The 23,142-nt window shown below is 44.5% G+C and overlaps 2 protein-coding genes across 5 annotated transcripts in view; one reads left to right on the top strand and one right to left on the bottom strand.

The window, feature by feature from the left end:
* The window catches only part of ptpn20 (protein tyrosine phosphatase non-receptor type 20), a 336,983-nt gene that overhangs the window by 109,243 nt on the left and 204,598 nt on the right, over window positions 1-23,142 (bottom strand). For all 4 annotated transcript variants that reach the window (XM_078530719.1, XM_078530716.1, XM_078530715.1 and 1 more), the window contains 3 exons: window positions 19,454-19,665; window positions 13,232-13,330; window positions 12,024-12,355 (listed from right to left, as the gene is read on the bottom strand). In XM_078530719.1, the coding sequence (XP_078386845.1) occupies window positions 12,024-12,355; window positions 13,232-13,330; window positions 19,454-19,665 (643 nt within the window). The remainder of the gene's footprint in view (window positions 1-12,023; window positions 12,356-13,231; window positions 13,331-19,453; window positions 19,666-23,142) is intronic.
* mapk8a (mitogen-activated protein kinase 8a) overlaps window positions 1-23,142 on the top strand; it is a 485,513-nt gene that overhangs the window by 109,241 nt on the left and 353,130 nt on the right. The gene's annotated exons all lie outside the window — the stretch shown is intronic.

Genomic DNA, 23,142 nt, shown 5'->3' on the forward strand with positions numbered 1-23,142 from the left:
TTAATTGGCCCCCCACATAAAATGGCGGCCTCCAGCCAATCGCGGGCGGCGATCGGATGCACGCCCACCCGCGCCCACTCCTGCCCAACACCCCCGATGGGGAGAAAATCCTCCCCACTGAGTCTTGTAGGCAAAGACTGAAGCCAATTTGAATATGGACACGCGAATTAGGAGCAGGAGTCGGCCACTCGGCCCCTCGAGCCTGCTCCCCCATTCAATAAGATCTGAATGTAACCTCAACTCCACATTTCTGTCTATCCCCGATAACCTTTCACCTCCTTGTTTATGAGGAATCTACCTACCTCTGCCTTAAAAATATTCAAAGACTCTGGTTCCACCACCTTTTGAAGAAGGAAGTTCCAAAGACTCACGACCCTCTGAGAGAAAAAAAATTCTCCTCGCCTGTCTATAATGGGCTTATTTTTAAACAGTGACCCCCAATTATAGATTCTCCCACAAGAGGAAACATCATATCCACATCCACCCTGTCAAGGCCCCTTAGGATCTTAAATACAGCAATATCCCACAGGCGGCATCTGGAATAATGACCAGCTGGACCACTTCTGATGGCAATTTTTAAGGAAGGAATATTGACCATGATACTGGGAGAACTCCCAGATGTTGCCTGAGTAACATGCAATCCTCACTGGCTACCCGTACATCGTGAAGGGTCTCGGTGAAGGGAATACGCAAGAGATATCAGTTTCGGCAACGTTTCATTATTATGCAGTGTCCAATGTGCAGGAAAGTTCCTGGAGTCAACAGAAAATTGCGTCATCACCGTCCTGCGGGTGGCAAGCTAATTAATCATGATTTGTACTGTAATTCTTCCAAACTCGTTTAAGGGAATTGTTATAAATTTTAAGACGGATGGAGAGATTCTCAGGAAGATATAAAGCATTGCGTCTCCTGCCAATGCAAGATGGCCATGCAAGATGGCTGCCGCTGGTTGTCTGCGCATGCGCAGAATCCTATGTCATCATTTTTCGGAGGCATGGTGCCGGTTGGAAGCCATTCACCCAGTTTCTGAGCCCCGCAGCGGGCGGGCGGTTTGCAGGATGTTAATGTTGGAATTTTGCTGCAATCGAGTACATGCTTAAAGCTGGTAAACAAGAGCCACTGTCTCCAATTGGGGAAGCATTAGGGCATCAGCGAAAGAATCGTGTTTTTGAAGTAACACCTGAAACAGATCATTCTGACGCTAAGAATGATTATGGTGACTGCCATGAAGGAATTGGGTTGGTCACTGGGAGTGTCACTGGGAGTTTGAATCCAGTGATAAGTATTTTGGTCGCTGATTCATTGCTGGATAGCAGCTGCACCTCCACAGTGTGTGGGGTGGATTGACTTAATTGCTACCTGGAGTCCCTCGATGAGGCAGTTCCGATTAGGCAGATTGGCGGAAGGTTAAGGAACATGGAAGCTCCGCCTCCTTTAGGTTTGGGGATGACAGCACGCTAACATCTTCCAGAAAAGTAGTCCTCCCATGCAAGATAGCTGGGATCAGTCTCTTCGTCGGTACTGATGTGGCCTCTAGTGAGATACCTCTATTATTGAGCAAATCTTTGATGAAAAAAAGCACAGATGAAATTAGACACGGAGAATGACAAAGCAACTGTGTTTTGGAAAACCATAGATCTGCATTTTACGCCATTGAGAAAGCCCAAGATTTTGCATCAGGGAGTCCAAGCAGTATTGTTAACTTCTGGGGTTAAACATTTGGTGGGCAAGAAAAGGATTATCTGGAAGTTACACAGATAATTTGTACATCCAGCATCACAAAAATTGAAAGCTCTGTTGCGAGATGCTGGAGTGGTTGATAAAGAATACTGAGCAAGTCATGGTTTAATGTGACATTTGTGTTAAAAATCAAAGGATACCACCACGTCCTGTCATGAGTCTGCCACTGGCCAGAGAATTTAATGATGTAATGGCAGTGGACTTAAAAGTATGAGACAAAGATCAGGGTACACTGTTTTTGCTACATTTTGTAGACGCAGCGACTAGATTTAGCCTATCTACGGTAATCAATGACAAGGACAAACAGACCATTGGCGACAAGGTCATGGAGAAATGGGTGGGTACTGGCTTAGGAACACCACCGAAATTCCTGAGGGATAATAGAGGAGAATTTGCAAATGATGAATTTCGGGACATGTGTGAAATTCTGAACACCATAGTCATGAATATTGTAGCTGAGAGCCTATTCAGCAACGGTTTGTGTAAGAGGAACAATGCAGTAATCGACAAAATATTACATAAGGTATGGGTCGAGTATCCTTTATCCATAAATCTGAAAACCAAACACATCTAAAAAAATCGCAGTTTTTTTGAACCTCAATGACCTTTAGCGCAGGAAGTCCAGTTGTTTGTCTGCACGGTTTACCTTGTGATGTCAAAAAGAAACTTATTACAGGTACCTCATATTTATTATTCCTTCCTAGCCATTTTATTTACTTCAGACTACAGCTAGCCTAGGCTTAGGCTATTGTAATGTAAGCTTATAAGTGGTATCCAAAAACCGAAATTATCTGAAATCTGAAATGCAACTGGCCCCGAGGGCTTTGGATAAAAGATACTCGACCTGTACTGGCTGACCAATCGGATTGCAAGTGGAAAATGGGCAGTGCATGCAAAATTCTTTGCAAATGGTTGGGGGCTACAATCCGTACCAGTTGGTGTATGGAAGGAATCCAAGGTTGCCTTCAGTGCTATCGGACGCTCCCCCTGCTCTTGAAGGAACTACCATTAGCTCGGTTTTTTCTGCTCACTTGAATGCCTCACATGCAGGCATGAGAGCTTCCAAGGAGGCTAAGGTTTCGGAATGAATTAGGAGAGCATTGAAACGCCGCAGAAGACCATCTGAAGTAGAATTTACATCAGGTGATCTGGTTTATTACAATAGAGCAAGGCAAAGGGAATGGAAAGGCCCAGGGGAAGTTATAGAACGTGAAGGGAGGACTGATCATTCAACATAGGAATCAGACAAGAAAAGCCCATCCTTCACGGGTGATCGGAATGAATTATGAATTTGCGCGTACTGACAATGTGATGGAAGGTGACAAAGCACCATGTGCATCACACACTCATAGATTTTGTGGGGCAGAGCCAGAGGGACAAGATATCATGGAACAGGGGTTAGATATCAGTAGAAAATCTGATTGTGATAAACAGGAAGGGGCTATTTTGTCCAGAGGTCAGCTATCCAAAGTGGGCTCCCAGGTATTGTATCGTCCAGAAGGATCAGATAACTGGAGAGACGCAACAATAATCAGACGGGCGGCAAAATCTACTGGAAAATATAAAAATTGGCTGAATGTTCAGGACAAGCAGTGAAGGCCATGGACCAGGAGCACGAAGTACGAGAGTAGGAAATAAGGAAGCGTAGCCCAAGTTACAGTGATGGGTTGGGTGAAGAATCCTAGTGAGGAAATGTTCCCATACAGTGGATAGGGCCTCAGGCGGGGTTGTACAAGGGATCTAACAGTGGAGCCTGGAAAGACTTCATCTAGCAAGTAGGGGTCGCAACTTGGCCAGACGACATAGTAGAGTGGAGAATGGTGAATCATCACGACAACATAGCAAAAGCAGGAGTCCTCATGACCGAGAGGTTTTTGTAATGGCTGACAAGTTAGGGGACAAAGCTATACGGGACGATAAACAGAGGGAGTTGGGCAGATGGAGGGAGTTTGGTGTGTATTCAGAAGTCCCAAATAGGGATCAGCCAGCATTATCACATAGGTGGGTCTGCACAGAAAAAGTCCTACCGGATGGCACTTATAAGGCCAAGGCTAGGCTACTGGCCCAGGGATTTGAAGAATGCTTCGCAGATAAAGAAATCAGAGCGGACTCACCCACAACAGGAAAGGTAATTTTGAAAATTATTCTGGCCCTTTTGGCGATGTTTTCGTGGGAGTGTAAGTCCGTAGATATCAAAGCTGCATTTCAGCAGGGGAATGACCTCCAGAGGAAAGTGCTTCTCAAACCTCCTAAGGAGGTGCCAGAGATAGAGGAAAAACTTTGGAAGCTAAGAAAGTGTGCATATGGTTTAAACGATGCTTCCAGAGTGTGGTACTTTTCAGTTCAGTTGGTGTTGTTAAAGTTGGGGGTGTCACTAACCGAAGGCAGATCCTGCCATGTTTTACTGGTACCATGTTGGGAAACTTGCGGGCAACTTTGTGATGCATGTTGACAACATCCTATGGGGTGGCACAAGTGAGTTACAAAACAAAGTTATTGACAGGGTTAGAACAGACTTTTTAAGGTTGGGAGTCAGGCTAATGGGGCCTTTAAATATATTGGACTAGAAATAAAACAGAGTAGGGTCTGAGGTTACTTTATACCGGCAATCGCATTGAGAAAGTGTTAGCCCTCTTGCAGTCAGTCAGGTTAGGTCCTCAAACGAAGATGCAGATGTTTCTAAAGAAGAGTCACAGCAGCTGTGAAGTCTGATCGGTCAATTAAACGGGCTGGGCACATAGACAAGGCTGGATGCAAGCTTTGCTGCTCTTGAACAGAGTACAATAGCAAAACATCCCAAGGTCCAGGACATCCTGCGGGCGAACAAAACATTAAAAAAGTTAAAGACGGAGAAATGTGTGCTCAAGTTCCTATCTTTGGGTGGCCCTGAGAATATAAAATTGACTGTGTTCAGTGACGCCTCTCATGCAAGCCTTGTCGATGGGTTTTCAGATGCAGCAGGTCTTATAATATTTCTCGTGGGTGAAAGTGGGAAATGCTGACTTTGGCTCGGCAAGCCAAGAAAATAAGACGAGTAGTAAAGAGCACCCTGCCTGCAGAGACTAGTAGAGGCGGTTGACGTGACAATCCTTTTATCTAAAGCATTAGGGGAAATACTACATGGGGGAGAGGATGAAGAAAATGTCCCAGTAGAATGTTATATTGCCAATCGATCCCTTTGGGACAACATAAACTCCATGGAGAGTGTGAGTGGAAAAAGGTTACAGATTGATATCGCATGCCTAAACCAAATGGTGGAGATAAAGGAAATCTCTGAGCTCCAATAGGTTGATACAAGCCATCAGTCATCAGACTGTTTCACCAAAAGGAATGTTTGTAGTGCATGTTTGTAGTGCAAAACTATTGGGCATTCTAGAAGAGGGACAACTCAGGATGTGAGTTTTGAAAATGTGTGACTTATTCCTCTGTGTTCAGTTTCTTTTGCCTAGGGAATCTGTTAATGTTGGGATTGTGCTGCAGTCGAGTACATGCTTTAAGTTGGTAATGTTGGGGAGGTGATGGCGAAATGGTATTGTTGCTGGACTAGTGATCCAGAGACCCAGGGTAATGCTCTGGGGACCCAGGTTCAAGTCCCACCACGGCAGATGGTGCAATTTGAATCCAGTAAAAAATCTGGAATTAAATGATGAAACCACTGTCCATTGTTGTAAAACCTCGTCTGGTTCACTAATGCCCTTTAGGGAAGGAAACCTGCCTACGTGTGAGACCCACAGTAATGTGGTTGATGACTCTTAAATGCCCCCTGAACAAGGGGCAATTTGGGAATGGCAATAAATGCTGGCCTGGCCAGTGACGTCCATTTCCCATGACAAATTAAAAAAAAAAGAGCAGCTCTCCCCAGTTGGGGAAGTATTAGAACTTCATTACAAGAGTATAAAATGGTGCCCACACTGGGTTTTGTGGGGAATTGGAAGAGTTTGTGTCTTTACTCTGCAGCCTTGGAAATAACTCTATCTTAAGGTGCAGGCTGGCTTCAGACTCATTCTTTCCTCAACATACGAGTATTGGTTTCAGGATGGGGAAGGAGGGGGAGGCTTCTGATCTACCCGGTGACGGCCGCAATTCTGTTTGCAGCTCCAGGGCTTGTTTCTCCCAGCACAGCACGTTTAAGCACCATCAGGGCAAGAGGATGGTGGAATACAGGCTTAATTGAACACCATCTCTTCCACACCACTGAGATAAGCTGCTACGGTAAGATGGTTTATTGGAAGAAAGGTGCCTTCCCAAATGAATGGGGGAAAAAAAGGCAAGAAAAATGTTAAGGAAACCAAGTGGGATAAAGAAAACTGTGGGACCCCCCCCGAGAGATTCTGCTGCTGGCATTGCAATAGTTGCAATTCCAGGGCCAGTGATCACCGTACATGTGCCCTGCTGCACATTGCCCCCTATAAAGATGGCAGCCCTGCTGCACATTGTCCCCTATAAAGATGGCAGCCCTGCTGCACATTGTCCCCTATAAAGATGGCAGCCACACATGCACCCTGCTGCACATTGTCCCAATAAAGATGGCAGCCACGCATGCACCCTGCTGCATATTGCCCCCTGTAAAGATAGCAGCCACCCACACAACTGTGCCCACACAGCACTGGTCACAAGCGCAAGCTAAAAAAATGCGTTATACTGCCATCGTACAAGTCTTCATAGGATTAATTATTATGTGGCATTATCTGGCAAATAGTTTTTAAACTAGAGATTTCAAGGATAGATACAGTAGAGAAGACATTAGCAAAAGGGGAAGGATGAGACAAAAGGGGTGAAAAACCAAGAAATAAAAGAGTGTAAGAAGAACAGATAAAAGAAAATGAGAAGTAATGAGGAAATGAAGAATGCATGGTGAAAAATGTGCCTCTTCAGAGCCGATATATGTGTTGAGCAAGTGTAGCATCACTCATGAAGACCTTGAAGAAGTCTATTTATTTCTAAAGCACCTAAAACATTTTGCACTTTTCCAGAAAACCATTAACCAACCATCAATTTTGTCAATTAATTGCAAATGAAGCCTTTTTAGAGGCCGACACTTAATTTTAAGCCATTAGTACAAGTGGGTGTGAAGTGCGTAGTTGGTCATATCCCTCCCTCTGAGCCAGACGCTCTGGGTTCAAGTCCCACTTCAGGACTCAATGGCCAAGGAAGGTGCGTTCATAATGTAGCCAATCAAGTTGAGTATTAACCTGCAAATCCTTTCAACACATGCCAGTGACAGGCAGTAAGAGTGGGAGAGATTCCTGGTCACCCATGTGACGCAAAGAAATTGGAGCCTCTACCATCACGATCCATAGCACTAACCTACAATGTAAGTGTAGAAGTGTACGTTGCCACAGCAACATGGACTCCTTGGGGGCCCAGTTGGCTGGATGCCTGATGTGGATCAATAGTACGGGGTTCAATCCCCATTCCGGATGGGGTGGATTTGGGACCTGCCTCCTTGCCCTACCCAAGGTGGGCGTCCTGGCACTGTGGGTCGGACCTGGCTTTGGGCAGAGAACAGAAGAAGAAGTACATGTGGCAGGCTGCCTTACTGCTCTGGGCACTTCATCCACATTACCATCAGTGGTCACTGACCCAACCTAACAACACTGTAGGACAATGTGCATCGAAACCCATTCATCATCAGAAGTACGACAGAAAGGTACATTTTTTAACTTTCTGGTAGATCCTGTGTGACATTGTTCATGGATCATCTATGATCTGTGGTGCAGTTTCTATTGATAACTGAAGTCTCAACGTGGCCTAAACACAAGAGCAGTTTGCCAATTGCAGTAATATAAATTTAGTGAAGTGATATATCGTGGGATTGACTAGAAGCAAAAGTATTACACAATTCAGTGATACAATAAAAGCCATGGGGCTTGTGGATCTATTATCAATACCATTATATACCCTTGTACAAAATTACATAACGTCAGGAACATTTTCTCCATAACTTTCTATTCTATTAACCTCTCACAAAGCATTTACAGTATTTAAGTGTCAGCTGGTAGCACTCTCACCTCAGGGTCACACAGTTCTAGGTTCAAATCCCACTCCAGGGTTTGAGTGGAAATATTAACGCTGACACTCCGGTGCAGTACTGAGGTGGGTGCTGTATTGCTGGAGGTGGTGTCTTTTGGATGAGATATTAGGCCAAGGCCTCATCTGCCTACTCAGGTGGATGCAAAAGGCATTTGATACAATACCACACAAAGGACTCGTGAACAAAGTCATGGATTAAAAGGGAAAGTAGCAACATGGGGTGGGATTTTCTGGCCCCGCTCACCATCAGGACCATCTGGTCTCGCCGAAAGCCAATAGGCTTTTGGTTGGCCACCGCATCCCCCACAGTGGGTGCTGCCATGCTGGGTCAGAAACCCCCGGCCATAGATACTAAATCGGCTGTGTGACATCGCCTTTTGGGCTGGAGGAAGGTTTGTAATGGAGTTCCCCAGGGGTCAGTGTTGGGATCCTTGCTCTTCCTGATATATATTAATGGCCTAGACCTTGGTGTACAGGGCCCAATTTCAAAATTTGCGGATGATACAAAACTCGGAAGCATTGTGACCTGTGAGGAGGACAGTGTAGAGCTTCATAAGGGCATAGACAAGATGGTGGAATGGGTGGATGGGTGGCAGATTAAGTTCAATGTGGAGAAATGTGAAGTGAATCAATTTGGTGGGAAGAACATGGAGAAACAATATAAATAAAGGGTACAACTCTAAAGGGTGTGCAGGAGCAGAGGGACTTGGCTGTATATGTGCATAAGTCATTAGTAGGACAGGTTGAGAGAGTGGTTAAAAAAGCATATGGTATTCTAGGCTTTATTATTAGGGGCATAAAGTACAAGAGCAAGGCGGTGATGTTGAACTTGTTTAAGACTCAGTTAGAGTACGGCATCCAGTTCTGGGCTCTGCCCTTTAGGAAAGATGTGAAGGCATTGGAGAGAGTGCAGAAAAGATTCATGAGAATGATTCCGGGGATGAGGGACTTCAGTTATGAAGATAGATTGGAGAAGTTAGGAATAGATTTCATTGGAGAAAAGAAGACTGAGAGAAGATTTGATAGAGGTATTCAAAATCATGAAGGGACTGGGCAGAATAGACAGGGAGAAACTTTTCCCACTTGTGAAAGGATCGAGAATGTGAGGGCATAAATTTAAATTTGCAAAAGAAGCAAAAGCGATATGAGAAAATATTTTTTCGTGCAGTGGGTTGTTAAGGTCTGGAATGCGCTGCCTGAGAGTTTGGTGGTGGCAGGTTCAATCGAGGAGTTCAAAAGGAAACTGGACCATTTTTTGAAGAGGAACAATGTGCAGAGTTATGGAGAGAAGACGGGAGAGTGGCATTCAGTAAATTACTTATTCGAAAAGCTGTTGCAGACACGATGGGTTGGATGACTTGCTTCTGCACTGTAAACATTCTGTGACACTGTGAAAAGATCCCACGATGCTATTTCGAAGAAGAGTAAGGGAGTTCTCTCCCGTATTCTGGCAAATATTTATCCCTTAATCGATATTGCAAAAACAGATAATCTGGTCATTCATTATCCCACTGTTATTTGGATGCTTGCTGTGTGCTTATTGGCTGCCGTGTTTCCTACACTGCTTCAGGAAGTACCTCGTTGGCTGTAAGCTCTTTTGCAATGTCTGGTGATCATGAAAAATTTGCTTAACATGCAAAGACTTAATTATTTGTCTATTCTTCCCTCTTCCTTCCTCAGAACTTTCTGCCTTTTTCCTAATATTAACTTAATCCGCTGCTTGGAGCATCAATGCATTACAAGCTGTGGTAGTTAAAGTCAGGCCTGCACCAAGATCAGGACCCAGGCCTGGCCCCAGATCCAGTGAGCAGAGCTAAAGTGGGACCAAAGTGGGCCTGAGCAGGAACCTAAGGCCTGCAACCATGGCAGCAAGAAGAGCAGTGAGCAAGCATGCAGAGGTAGAGTTGAGCACTTTATTAAGGGCTTAGAGTAGGATGAGTAAGGAACTGTCATGGGACTACAATCTTGTTGGTAGAATTTAACTTATATTTTTATTGACAATCAAAAGTACTCTCATTGGGGTTATGGCCGGATCAGTTCCTGTTGGATCTAATGAATTGAAATTGAGTGATGCAACTAAATGATAGGGCAGTGGACTCTGGTTCTGTAATCCGATTGATAGAAGGGATATGTAACAACACATTCACAGAAGCACAAAAGGTTTAAAAACAGATAACTAAACAGAAAGCAGCAAATGCATCATCTGTCTGACATGGCACAGCAAAGTCAGTATCGCATAAGCTACTGAACTCTGCAAAGTCCAAATAGACAATTACCTCTCACAGTGCTTTTCAATTGTGATAGTTCTCTGTGGCACTGATGTATTTTGTGAGTGTCGGAGCTCCTAATACGGCAGCTGTCAATCAAAATGTGAAGTGCAAAATGCATGTCAAGAGGATAACGAGTACTGAATTCGTGGTCAGAAAACTGTTTGACCCGTTAGCTCAAACAAAAAGTAATTCTGCATCAGTTGACAAGTCCACTAACCCATTGGGTTAGTTATTCTGTTGCTTTGGCCATTCTCGGCACATTGGAAAAGTTCTAAATGGATGGCACATTCTCGCTGTTTGACTCACTCATGGCAAAGCTTTTGGCCAATGCCCCACATTCATGAACAATAAATCACGCGTCGCTGCGAGTGTCGGTCAGTGAATTTTAATGTTGCCAGGTTTTTATAAATATGCATCTCAAATGGTTGCGGCTCAAGTAAGAGAAATTATTAAATGCTAATTGAGGAGCTTGCTGCTAAACCAGCAAGGGACTTTGAACCTCCTGTTCATGATAATTGTGAAATCTGACAAGCATTATTTAATAATAATCTGCTCTTTTCCTGATTCTGCAGAATACTAAAACCTAAATAATTTCAGGCCTGAGGTGTTGCATTTATCATCCTAGCTTTGTGCATCTATCACTCCCTTCCCCCCACAATTGGTGGCCGTGCCTTTTGCTGTTTAGCTCCTAAACTCGGGAATTCTCTCTCTGCCTTTTCACCTCTCTCTCTGCCTTTAAGATGCTTCTTAAAACCTACCATTTTGACCAAACTTTTAGTCCAAAACCTCCTTCATTGGCTCAGTGTCGATTTTGACCTGATTACACTCCTCTGAAGCTCCTTGGAACATTTAACTACATTAAATGCGCTGTATAAATGTAGGTGGTTCTAGCTGTTGAAGCCTTGGCATGCTTACTGTTGGTTTCCTCCCAAGCCTCAATGTGAAGGATACACAGAGACTAGGATGCTTGAGTAGAGAACTTATTGTGCACCACAGTGCAAGCTTCTTCCCTCTAACACATCCAACAGCCAGTGCTTTTCCTTTGAATAAACCAATTAAACTGATATAAGAAAAACGAGGGACAAAACAAGATGCAGCCCCTTAAAGGGACACTGCAAACTAAAAGTCAAAGGTCAAAGGAAACTTGCAAACGTCAAACCAAAATGTGATCAAAAGGGTCTATAAAAAACCCCAGTCCCTACGGTGCCCACCAAGTATGGAAGGCCTCTATCGAGCCAGGAGACACGGCATGCTCCCTCTCCAGGGACACGCGGCCGCTAACATAGCCGCGGAAGAGGGGCAGACAGTTGGGCCAGAGAACCCCCTTGGTTGCCCGCTGCCTGGACCTGTTGATGGTCAGCCTGGCCAGGCAGGTTCATGAGGAGGTCCTCCTCCCTCTCCCTCCCCTCCCCTCCTCCCCCATTGCCAACGCACAGTAGCAGCAGTGTGTACCATCTACAAGATGCGCTGTAGGTGCTCACCAAGCCTCCTTAGACAGCACCTTCCAGACCCACGACAGCTACCATCTAGAAGGACAAGGGCAGCAGATAGACAGGAACACCACCACCTGGAAGTTCCCCTCCAAGCCACTCACCATCCTGACTTGGAAATATATCGCCGTTCCTTCACTGTCTCTGGGTCAAAATCCTGGAACTCCCTAAGTAACAGCACTGTGGGTGCAGTGGTTCAAGAAGGCAGCTCACCACCACCTTCTCAAGGGTAATTAAGGATGGGCAATAAATGCTGGCCTAGCCAGCGAAGCCCACATCCCATGAATGAATTAAAAAAAAAATTGAATGTGCAAATCTAATGTACCAAATTATGTGATTAGATTTACAAAGATCTGCTGCCCAGATCTAATTGTTACAGGGAATAATGTACTTATTTGGTAGTGAATTTCACATTACGGCTATTTAATAAAAGATAACTTTGCTCTCCCGAAGATATTGAAACAATAGAGTGGAGGGTGATCATACTTACCTATCTATGCTTGGCATTGCAACATCTAAGTCACAGGTTGAGTAACAGTTCTGCCTCAGGTCTTCAGCCAGAGCACTAACTAATTCCAAGTTTGGTGCATCAAGTGGAATATGTTGGAAATGTCGGTGCTGCTCAGCAGCTTCCTCGATGGCTTCACCGCCACGCCCCTGATCCCTCAAATCACAGGGGCGGCCCTGCCCAGCAAAACCCCAGGGCTGCTCTCCATCTTCTCCTGCTGCCTGATGCAGACCAGACTCTCGAAGCAGCTCTTGGAGCTGTGGATCAAATGACTTCAGCACAGACAAATCTTTCACAGGAGACGAGATCGGAGTCTAGCATTTTAAAATAAAACCGGAAAACGAGTTACTATTTTGATGCAAAGTCTCGGCGTTTGGATCAAACACATACATCTAAAGCCAAAACCCGTAATGGGAACTCTCCAACAGTTCTCCGTTATCCCTCATGAGAAAGAATCACGAGAAATACATCAACCATAACCTCAACCAGAAACAATTCAATGGCCCATAAGTATAAAGTTGTAAAGCAGATATATATTGAGAAGTTATAAAAGTGCATATTGGGTCCTTAGTACTGCATTTTATCCAAAGTTAAACTGATCATCTGCTTCCTGGGGGAGGGTCATACATGGGGAATTTGGGTTGGATTGTTGACGACCTTTTCCCAAAGCATCATTCCCTAGGAGCATGGGGCCAGCAAATATAACATTAGGGTACAGGAACGGTAGAAAGTTATGTCGCATCTACTCCAAAATCCAAACTCCATCTATTTCTTTCAAAAAAAATGATCAGAGGTAACTCCAACAGTGAACTGCATGTAAATAAACTCTATTTTTTTGTTTTAAATTTGAATGTGTTAAGAGATCAGCTGTATTACATGCTCAGGCTTACAACCATGAAGAACCATTCTGTATTGAAGCAGCTGTTTAGCTACTAATATGTATCAGGGGACGGTGCTAAGTGTTGAATATCAACACATGGCAGGTAGAAGAAAGGGTCTTTTGTCTGTTCACCACTTCCAGTGAATTCATAGATGTAGTCACTGCTTAAACTGTAGCTCCAACCAACAGTGGCTCATTTATACACTTGCACTACCACCCACTGCCCACCACCCCACCTGCACCTCCCCCACCCCCCCGCCACTCCCCAAGCTCTTAACTGATATACACTGTCAGCATTCAACTAATTTACCAGTATATTAGGGTCTATTTCAGGTAGGGTTCCTGGTGCTGGTCTACACATGGTCATCGTGACTTCGGGGGGAGCTCCTCGCAGCAGGTGAAGTACCTCCTGTTGAAATTGAGATAACAGTTGGAACACAAACCTTGAATAGATACCATCCACTTACACCAATACTGAATTATAAATGCAACCATCACAGCAAAGCTGCATGGACATTCGTAAGAACGAACTGTGACTCTTTCAATTTGTCACATTAATTCTTTTCATCGGCATGTTGAAGTGATAACATAAATGCCAGAACGGAACATTGCTGGGAGCCATTAAAATGTTGGCAAAGACGTAATGCTGGAGTCAAGGAATGATGGATAGGTTCTTGTTTACAAGCGCAACCAGATATAATCAAATACAGTTTAGCTCATCAGTGAACTTACATAAAAAGTTATGCTTGTTCTCTGAAGAGCAGAACAGTGTTTGAATGGGTAATCCTGCCACTCCTCTGCACAGAAAATTAACGTTTTCATAGTTGATTGGAGCAAAAATTATGACATCTGTGCACGGCAACTAATCTCGCTTCCGTTCAGATATAAATAAAAGAGCGCTGACTAAGTTGCTGATTAGTGGCATGCTCCAGAGAGGCTCATAATCTTCTTGAGTCAAAGGTCAGAATTGGACTGGTCATGCAGAATGAATTGGTTGCATGTTACAGGCACAAAACCCAAAAGACATTTTGGGGATAAATCATAAAAAGGATATCAATGTAGTCAAAATGGTTCAGTTGGCTCCATGTGGAACTGACCCAGTCAAGAAAGGTCATAGGCAAAATCCTCATTCAGTGCTATGTTAGCTATCTCATCAACCAGGAATAGGATTGGCTTCAGTGTCCATGCCTTACAGAAGGAAGAATCAGCAAGGCATCACTCTTTTGAACCCAGTGACCAGTCCTATGACCACGCATGTGAAGGTCAGATTCTCTGATTAAGCTCATCTATAATGGCCTATATTGGGCAAACAGTGTACCCATGTTTGTTGATGTGGCTCAGATGTGAAGAGTGGTTACTTGAGCAAGATGCCAAGGGCAGCTGGCAACTGTGGAGCTTCACTCAAAGATTAGTCACCACCTTTGGGGGAGAGGGGAGAAACATTCATCAGGAAAATTAAACTCAGCCATGGCTGTTATGTTTTTGTTACTTAATACTGGAAGGATATGTAATAAGACCTCTGATTTGTTCTAGTACACCCATCAAGAGGTGATAGAAGACAGATATTTCCATTCAACTACTCTCAACAGGTATTAGAAGGTGGCCTATAAATGATTTAATCGAATCAGAGTTGCTCTGCAGTCTAAAAATAAGAAGGACAATGTTGTTAAAAATTGAGAAATTCAGTTATATAAGATTGCACAAGAGAGGTTTGGTTCCAGAGTGCCCTTTGGTCAATCTGCCTTTATCTGCCAACCCTACTACATCCTTTTTTCAACATCTTGCTCTTCATTATGTGAGTCCATTGTTCTTGTCTCAACTACTATTCCTGGCAATTTGTTCCATTGACTTATCACCTTCTATAAAATCCATTTCAATGTCTGTCCCCAACATACCCTTAAACCCCTGAACTTGTGTCTTCCTGCAATGCCACCCTTGCATTTTTGAAAGTATAGTTAATTTTTTATTTAATATTTGATTAAAAAACATGAATAAAAAGGCTAATGGAATGTCAAAGGGACTAGAATACAAAGGGGGTAAAAGTTATGGTACATGTGACTAAAGTATAATAATTTTCATATTTTTCTGGTTTATTGTGAGGTAGGTTTATGGGGGTAAATATAGTTGGGTCTGTATGTGAGATTTAGTTACATTTGGAGTCAAGTAGACTGCAAGCTTGGAATCATCAAAAGAAGCTAGGTGCCTGATATGCTAATGAGTAAATATGGATGCTGGCATGGCGTGTAAGGTGTGAAGGGAATTTACATTTTTAGATAAATTAAGGGATTTGGGTTTCAAAGGGATCTTAGTCTGTTTACAATTAGCCAGATAAGCAAGGCAAAGGAGTGTGTTTATTTTTCCCAAAGGTTACTGACAATATTGCTAACATGAAAGTTTTATATTGTGAGGAAGGTACAGTTTCAAAGGCATATGGAACAATAGAATTTACATACTAAAAAGAGAGAAACATATTTAAAGGAGAATGAAAGGTTATGTGGGAGAAGGCCATGTAAGATCTAACAGGAGTGTGTGAAATAGCCTTAATGAAGCCTCCAGCCATTTGTGCATAAATCTGCTATATAACGAAACTGGAGTTGGGGAAAAGCCATTTGGAATTCCACTGTCAAGTGGGTATACTGTTAACTTGCTGGTTCTGTTTTAAATCTAAAATCTATTTTGGACCATTGCCTTAAAAGGGGTGTAACTGCAGGCCGGTCAATTCAGAATTTTAGGATTTGTTATAGTAGTAAGTAACTGTAGTCTTATGTATGTGCTTGAAATCTTTTATTTTTGTTAATAAATATTTTAATTTAATCATTAAAATCTCTGAAGGTCTTGGTAGGCTTATTACTTCTGAATTCAGTGCACACATTTCGTAATAAATACAAATTGCAAAACCGTTGTGATAGCACAACCAAGTTTTCCTTGTGGATTTGGTCCACCTGGCACACATCATCTGCCACGTCATAACATACAGCTGTACAGAGCTCTGATTAGAACCCTTCTGGAGTATTGCATTCAGTTCTGGGCACCACAACTGAGAAAGGATATATTAGTCTTAGAGGGGTACAGTGCAGACCCACCAGAATAACGCCAGGGTTAAAAGGGTTAAATTATGAAGCTAGGTTGCATAGACTAAGCTCACATTCCCTTGAATAGAGAAGATTAAGGAATGTTTTAACTAGGATGTTTAAGGTGATTAAATGATTTGATAGGGTCGATAGAGAGAGACTATTTCTCCAATGGGAGAGTCCAGAACAAGAGGGCCAAAACCTTAAAATTAGACCTAGGTTGTTCAGGGATGATTTCAGAAAGTACTTCCCCACACCCTGAAATCTGGGACTCAATGGAGCGAATTGAAAATTGCATTGTGAATTTTGTCCTCTTGAGGCTACCATATACACATGTACCAGCAGAGGCAGTCCAGTAGGAAGAGAATGGGAGGTAATAAAGGATCCATGTTTAATAGCTTGTGCAGTTCTAATTTCTAAATCTGTCTAGCTGTGCCACTGGAAGCGATGGCCGCTGCTGGGACTGCACCCAGTCTGGGGGAGAAACCTTAACACCACCCTTGGAAGAAGATAAGTGGCGTCGGGGTTGTTGGAACCAAGTCAAGCAGGCCCCAGGTGAGAGGGGTGGTGGGTGGTTGGTGAGGATGGGGTGGTTGTCACCACTGAGAGAGTGGTCAATGTCTCTGGCGGGTGTCGGTGGGTGGGGGGTGGGGGAGAGTGCTGCTCTGTGGGCCAATTAGGAAGGCCAGCCCCAACCCTGAGGCTGCAGGGAGGCCACCAGTTTTCACCTGGCAGTCTCCCCGTGCGTCAGAGGGCCCACCTGCCACAAGTAAAACGCCAGCGGTGGTGAGAAGAGGCCCTTAATTGGCCACTTATGGGCCTCGGCTGGCCTTTGGAAGGCAAGGCCGTCCTCCATCTTTTCCACCACTGGTAGAGTTCCATGGCATTGTGAAGCAAACCCCATCCCCCACTACACTGCTTTCCCTTGCCATTTTACCACCTCCCAACCGGTTCCTAAGTGCCCTGTTAAATTCTGCCTAGAAGATACTTTTTGAGGATACGCAGCAGATCCCGTCATTCCTCATAACTCTGCCCTAACCAGGACTCATCCTCACATTTCCTCCTCTAGGACTTGAGCAGCTCTCTTGGGTAACAATGTCCAGAACTGTCCACAGTGTTCCAGCTGTGGCTTGACCAGACCAATGTACAGCTTCACATTGTCTTCTGGCCAAGCCACTGATGTGGCAAGATAATCGAGCATCCTGTTCACCTGATTTATTGCCTTCTCACACTATGTGAATGTGGTGTTCAATTAGTCACCTTACAAAATTGGCCTTTCCCCTTTCCTCTTCTGGGTGTGAGGTTGTGCCCTGTTATTTTAAGCGACAATTTTAAGCATATTGATTGCCCCTTAGGACCCGAATGCTTCAAGAATATTGCCTCAGCCTTCTCTGTAAACATTCCCAACTTCTAAAGCTTCTTCCTAAAGCTCTGGTGGTCACTAATCTTCAGCATAGTAGCTTTTTGCTGCAGTCTTTCCAAAACCTGGACATTATGGTATGGTGGTCAGAACTGCAGAAAGAAAACAACGCTTTGCACAAAGTCCAAATCAATTCCTGAGACCGGTGCCCTATTTCTCTGATTACACAGCCCAAGATCCGATCCAAGTTATCCTTAGCTAGATATTAAAGGGACTAGCCATTCATGACAGTATGAGATTGAACTTAAGTGAAAAACAAAGACTGTATATCGGCATAATGTCTATGCATTGTGAATACAATGCTAGTTGATTCCTTCATAAGTTACTAAAGTAAAGCTGTGAGAGTTTGTATGCTGGTAATGTTTTTTATCTGCTACAAAATGAGTGTTATATGGAGAAGTTAGACTAACACAAAGATTTATATAAAATGCTGGAGGAAAGCTGTAGCTGCAAACTGGCAAATCTTCCAATAATCACAAATGCAGTAGAGGGTATGTATTGCAGAAATTGGCAATACAGATTGGGTTGTATTAGCTGTTTCATTTTTTACTCCATTCTGACTCCGAATAGTGAGCATGTTGGAGACATGGCAAACTATTGGATGCTGCAATAGGGGAATGTAGGCTCTTTCTGGATGGAAAAGACGGGCCAAATGGCCATTAGCGTTGGTAATTATTTTGTGATACTGGGCAGGACAGGGGGTAGGCGAGAGGGATAGAATGGCAAGTTGACCTCTGTGCACTTCAAAAATGGCAATCGAGGGAAAACAGAGCTTAATATCCCCATGAGTTCCCAATTTCAGTTGTATCCTCTCTCAAGGAGAAACATTAGCATAGAGAGAAAGGGCTGAATTCTCCCAGCCCTGTGGTGGCAGGCTTGGAGATGTTTGGGGGGGGGGGGGGGGGGAAAGGTTGGGGGGAGGGGTGAGGGGGGAGAAGGTGGGGGGGAGGGTGGGGGAAAGGTAGGGGGGAGGGGGGAGAAGGTGGCGGGGAGGGTGGGGGAAAGGTGGGGGAAGCAGAAAAATAGGAGGAACCAAGTCAGGACAGCTTCCCAATGCATTCCACCATCAGGGAGCTTTCGCAGGGGCGTGCAGAGGTGGGCAGCAAACCACCATTATTAGGGTTCCAATTAGGGGTGATTTTGCAGGGTCACCAACAGTTAGCCAGAGTCAGAGTGGTCTCCTCTGCCTGTGGTAGCCCAGGGGGGCCACTGGAGCCAAAGACTCCATCCCCCCGAAGAGTGGGCTGCCGATCCGAAAGGCTCTTCCTGTAGCCTCAATGATCTAGCCAGAAGGGTTTCCCCTCCCACGCTCTCTGAATTATTTATTTAATGCTACACCTTACTGCCGAGCTTCTGGAGCTGCTGGCCTTCACGAATGGGCCTGCAGCATTGGGGGCCCACCAACCGCCCTTAAGCAAGACAGGAATGTGGCCAATTGGGAGGCCGCCTCTGGGAATACTGCATGAGCTGCTCTTGCTGTTGGCGCATGCCGGCCTCCATTTAGTCCTAGTGTCGGGATCCCAAACTCTGCCCAAAGGGATGGAAATTTGGAGGCTAGCTCCAGCAGGTGGCATGCCCAGACACATCCTTGAAGGCCGCTAACAAAATAGCATTTCGCATCGACCACGGATGAACCTCTTCAGCCTGTGAGCCAGGACAGTAAGTACACGTCAAAGTTGCAGAATTTGGGGCATAATGTAAGGAAAACAGGCAGGAATGATAATTGACACAATCGAATAATCTTTTTCCTCAATGTTACAATGCCACTCCGATATGTCAGCCATGTTAACATTGAGCAGCAGGGCCAATTTTGAAAAAAAATGTCCACGAGTAAAAAATCAAGCTTTGTCAATTTAGTGCATACCTAGATCTCATCCGCACAGACTCTAAAACTTAACCTTTCACATTCAACACATATTGAATTGGAGGAGCCCCTGTGAACGCTGTTGATTGAAATTTGCTTTACTTCCCTGGTATCGAAAGGAATTATTCATTTCATTCAGCAGTTTCACAAGGGACCTGCCTCTGGTGAACCACTCACCTGATAGGATAGTCCTTTCACTGGTACTCGATTGACCGCTAGAATGACATCCCCAACTTCAATCTGGCCGGTCTCCTCTGCTGGTTGTCCTGGAAACAATCTCTTTATTCTCACCAAACTCCCTCCGGGGTCGTTGTCCGTTGGATACATCTGCAGGAAACTGAATCCCAAGCCTGCAGAGTTCTTCTTCACCTTCACCTCGAACGTGTTACCTGGTAAGGATGTTGTTTGCCATTAATAGAAGTGTAAAGGTGGCATGTTTTCCTTTAGTTAGAATGTTTTTCTCCCCAACATCGAAATTATTCACAAACCTTCAAAATCTTCCAAGAACACAACTCCCACCACCCCCCCCTGCCCCCAAGCCCACACCGTCTACCCAATCAATGAGCTGAATTGTAGCTCCCAACAGTAGGTGGGTTGGGCTCGGGTCAAACGTTAAGATCTTCAAACTCTGACACCGACCCACTCTGGGATTTATGGAGGTGTGGCAAAGGGCAGGGCACAGCAAATCTGGTCCCAGGAGGTGGGTTGGTTACTTAAGTCTTTTAATGAGGCTGGCATGTTTTACAGTGGGCACCCAGACTTCCCAGACCTTGGGAAACTTGATGTCTCAAGTGAGACCAGGGAGAGGTATAACATGTCCTCGTAATTCAACCCTCTCAGCCCCTGTTTGATTCTGGTGAATCTCAATTATACACCTTTTGGCTTGGTATCTAAAACTGATTACAGTACTCCAGGCGGGGTCTGAATGTTTTAATTGGGCCTATGGTCGGAGGTACCCATTGCAGGCAAGAATGTTACAGGGAAGGATGAAAAGTTGAAGGGCAGTTGCAATCAGATTGTTCTCACTTTCCAAAAAGTGGCATTGATGCATATTGCCTGCTGCACTCCCTGACAGACCACAAAGGTATTGAAAAGAGGAGGGAAAAAGTGAAAAAAAGGACACACAAAATATTGTGTATTGCCAGTAGGTTTTATGGGTAATACAATTTCAAGTTGCATATAATTTAATTCCAAACTCTTACAGCCATGCTAATTATTAACAGCAGTATCTTTTAATATGATTATTCTATTTCGGGATAGAAAATGTAAGCTCAGTGTGTAAAATGTATTGGGTGCCTAAATTGTATGTAAAAAGAAACACATCTCAAGTGAGACCAGGATACTTGCAGGAAGAGGTGTAACATGTCCTTGTAATTTAACCCTCTCAGCCCCAGTTTGATTCTGATGAATTTCAATTATACACTTTTGGTTTGGTATTTAAAACTGATTACAGTGCTCCAGGTGGGGTCTGATAAAACAACTGAAGCATAGCCTTTTCTCCTTTGGATTCCAGCCCTCTTCAAAGGCAAATGGCCCATTCGCATCTTTGAATACTTTCTGTACCTGTGCACTAATTTTTGGCGATTTATATACGTAGATACCTAAATCATTTATTCATTCACAGTTTCTAGTCTTTTGCCATTACAAAAATATTCCAATTCTTCTTTCTCTGATCCAAAATGGCTGACCTTGCTCTTCCCAATATTAAACTCTGTGTCACAGTCTCGCCCACTCACTTCATCTGCCCATGTCACTTCCTAACTTTGTGTTCCTCTCGACACAACTCACTTAGTGTTGTGGTAAAAGGGTCTGGCATAGAAAGTGTTAATACGGCACTGGGTACAGTACCACCCACACTGTGATGTAAAGGAAGACATGACCCGAGTCTAGAGGGCAGACCTGTAGGGGACAGAGACGTGTAGAGGAAAGCATGGAGACAGCTCCTGGCTTGGACGTTATACTGTATATATGTACATAGTTATGAGTGGTTAATGAACACTTACTGTGAAACTGTATAAGACTCAGAACCTCTCCATAAGACCTACTGAACTAGAAACAAGATCTTACAAGTGTCATTTTCAAACTTGAAGATACAATTCTCAATTCTTTCATCCATTTCCATTAACATGTAAAACTGAAGCCCCATTATAGATGTTTGGGGAACACTACTTGACACATCAGGAAATGTTTCTCTAGCTCTGACTCCCACAATTACCAACCCATAACCGTAAGATTATCTCCAATTTTGTGCATTTTCATTGTGCATTCACATAGAAGCTTGTCAAATGCCTCCTGGGTGCCCACATAGCCTACATCCACAGATACTCCCCAACCCTCCATGCTAGTAACCTCAAAAAAAATTCAAAGCAATAATAAAATCCGAAATATAAACAAAATTCAGAGTCACATGGACTCGAAACGTTAACTCTGTTTCTCTCTCCACAGAGGCTTCCAGACCTGCTGAGTTTTTCCAGCATTTTCTGTTTTTATTTTAAAATAAAATCAACTAGCTTACTCAAACATGACCAGCAAACCCATGTTGACTCCCCTTGACCAGCTCGTACTTGTCCAATTGCTCAGTCCTTCCGTTCCTGAAGATAGATCCCAGTAACTTCCTCACAACTGATGTTGGACTTACAGGTCTGTAATTAGCTGCTTTGTCTCTTCCTCCCTTCTTAAATAATGGAGTGATGTTTGCAATTTTGCCATGCAAACGTACCATTGCTGAATCCAGACAGCTTTGGGGTATTATGACTAATGCACCTGCAATTTCCTCATTTATTTCTGTCAATACCCTGTTTAGAAACCATCAGGTCCTGGAAATTGCTCTCTCTTAAGTCTCACTGTTTTCTTAATTCTGTTAAGAAAATTTTATTAAGTCCACTGAATTCATCCCCTTGACTTACTTCCGGTTCTCCCGTACCTCTGGTATTTTGTTCTCTTGTGAAACTGGATATAAGTACTCGCTTAGTGTGTCTACTTCCTTATTATCAGGGCCCGGGAGGGGGAGCTGCTGATGCTGACAAAGACTGGGACCTAAGGGCTGGGGTGGGAGGTGGTGGCCTGGGTTTGGCGTTTTAAACAGAGTCCTCGTCACCCTTCAGACCTGAAAGACTGGCTTTCAAAAAAAAAAATCAGAACTGTCAGGCTGTCCGTTCCGATTGGTTGTCTTTTCAGGTCAGTTTCACAGGCCGAGATTTTCCCTGCCCGCTGGTGTCGGGCATGTTCGGTGGCGCGGGCGGACAATATGGCGAGGAGGCCAGAAATCGGTTTTGTGACATCGTGAAACCGGTTTGCGATCGTCCGCTCTGCTCGCTGATGGCGGGGACCGCGTTTCCCACCCTCGGACGTCGGGACTCTCATCGGGAACGTCAGCGTTTCGTGATAAGCTCAGCCCGCCAGAATCGTCCACCCTACCCCACCCCACCACCCCCTCCCCCGCTGGATCGTCTGTCATGCTGACGTGTTCCACAACAGCGTATAAGAGGCGTGCGCTTGGCGGGCTGCACTTTGAGGGGGACTCGGAGGTGAGTGCACAGTAATGTTACAGAGTGCTCACCCGGGTCGCCTGTTGGACTTCAAGGTTGAGACGTGTTGGGGGTGGGGGGGCAAGAGCTGCCCTGCGGTTAAAGGTAGCGCACAAGCAAGTGCAGGGTGGGGGTGGGGGGGCAGTGAATGGGGGAAGCGGCCACACATTAGGGAAACCTTGTATGAAGTGACCATTCCTCTGCAGCTGAGACAGTTCAGACGCAGCCACATTGATGTGATTGGAGTCGGGCCTCTAGCTTCTCTGCCCACTCGAGCAACACAGAGGCATGAAAGTGCCACCAAATGCTCCAGAGCTTTTCACCCCTCGGGCACAGGGT

Source organism: Cetorhinus maximus, chromosome 27, assembly GCF_964194155.1.
Source record: "Cetorhinus maximus chromosome 27, sCetMax3.hap1.1, whole genome shotgun sequence".
Lineage (NCBI taxonomy): Eukaryota > Metazoa > Chordata > Chondrichthyes > Lamniformes > Cetorhinidae > Cetorhinus > Cetorhinus maximus.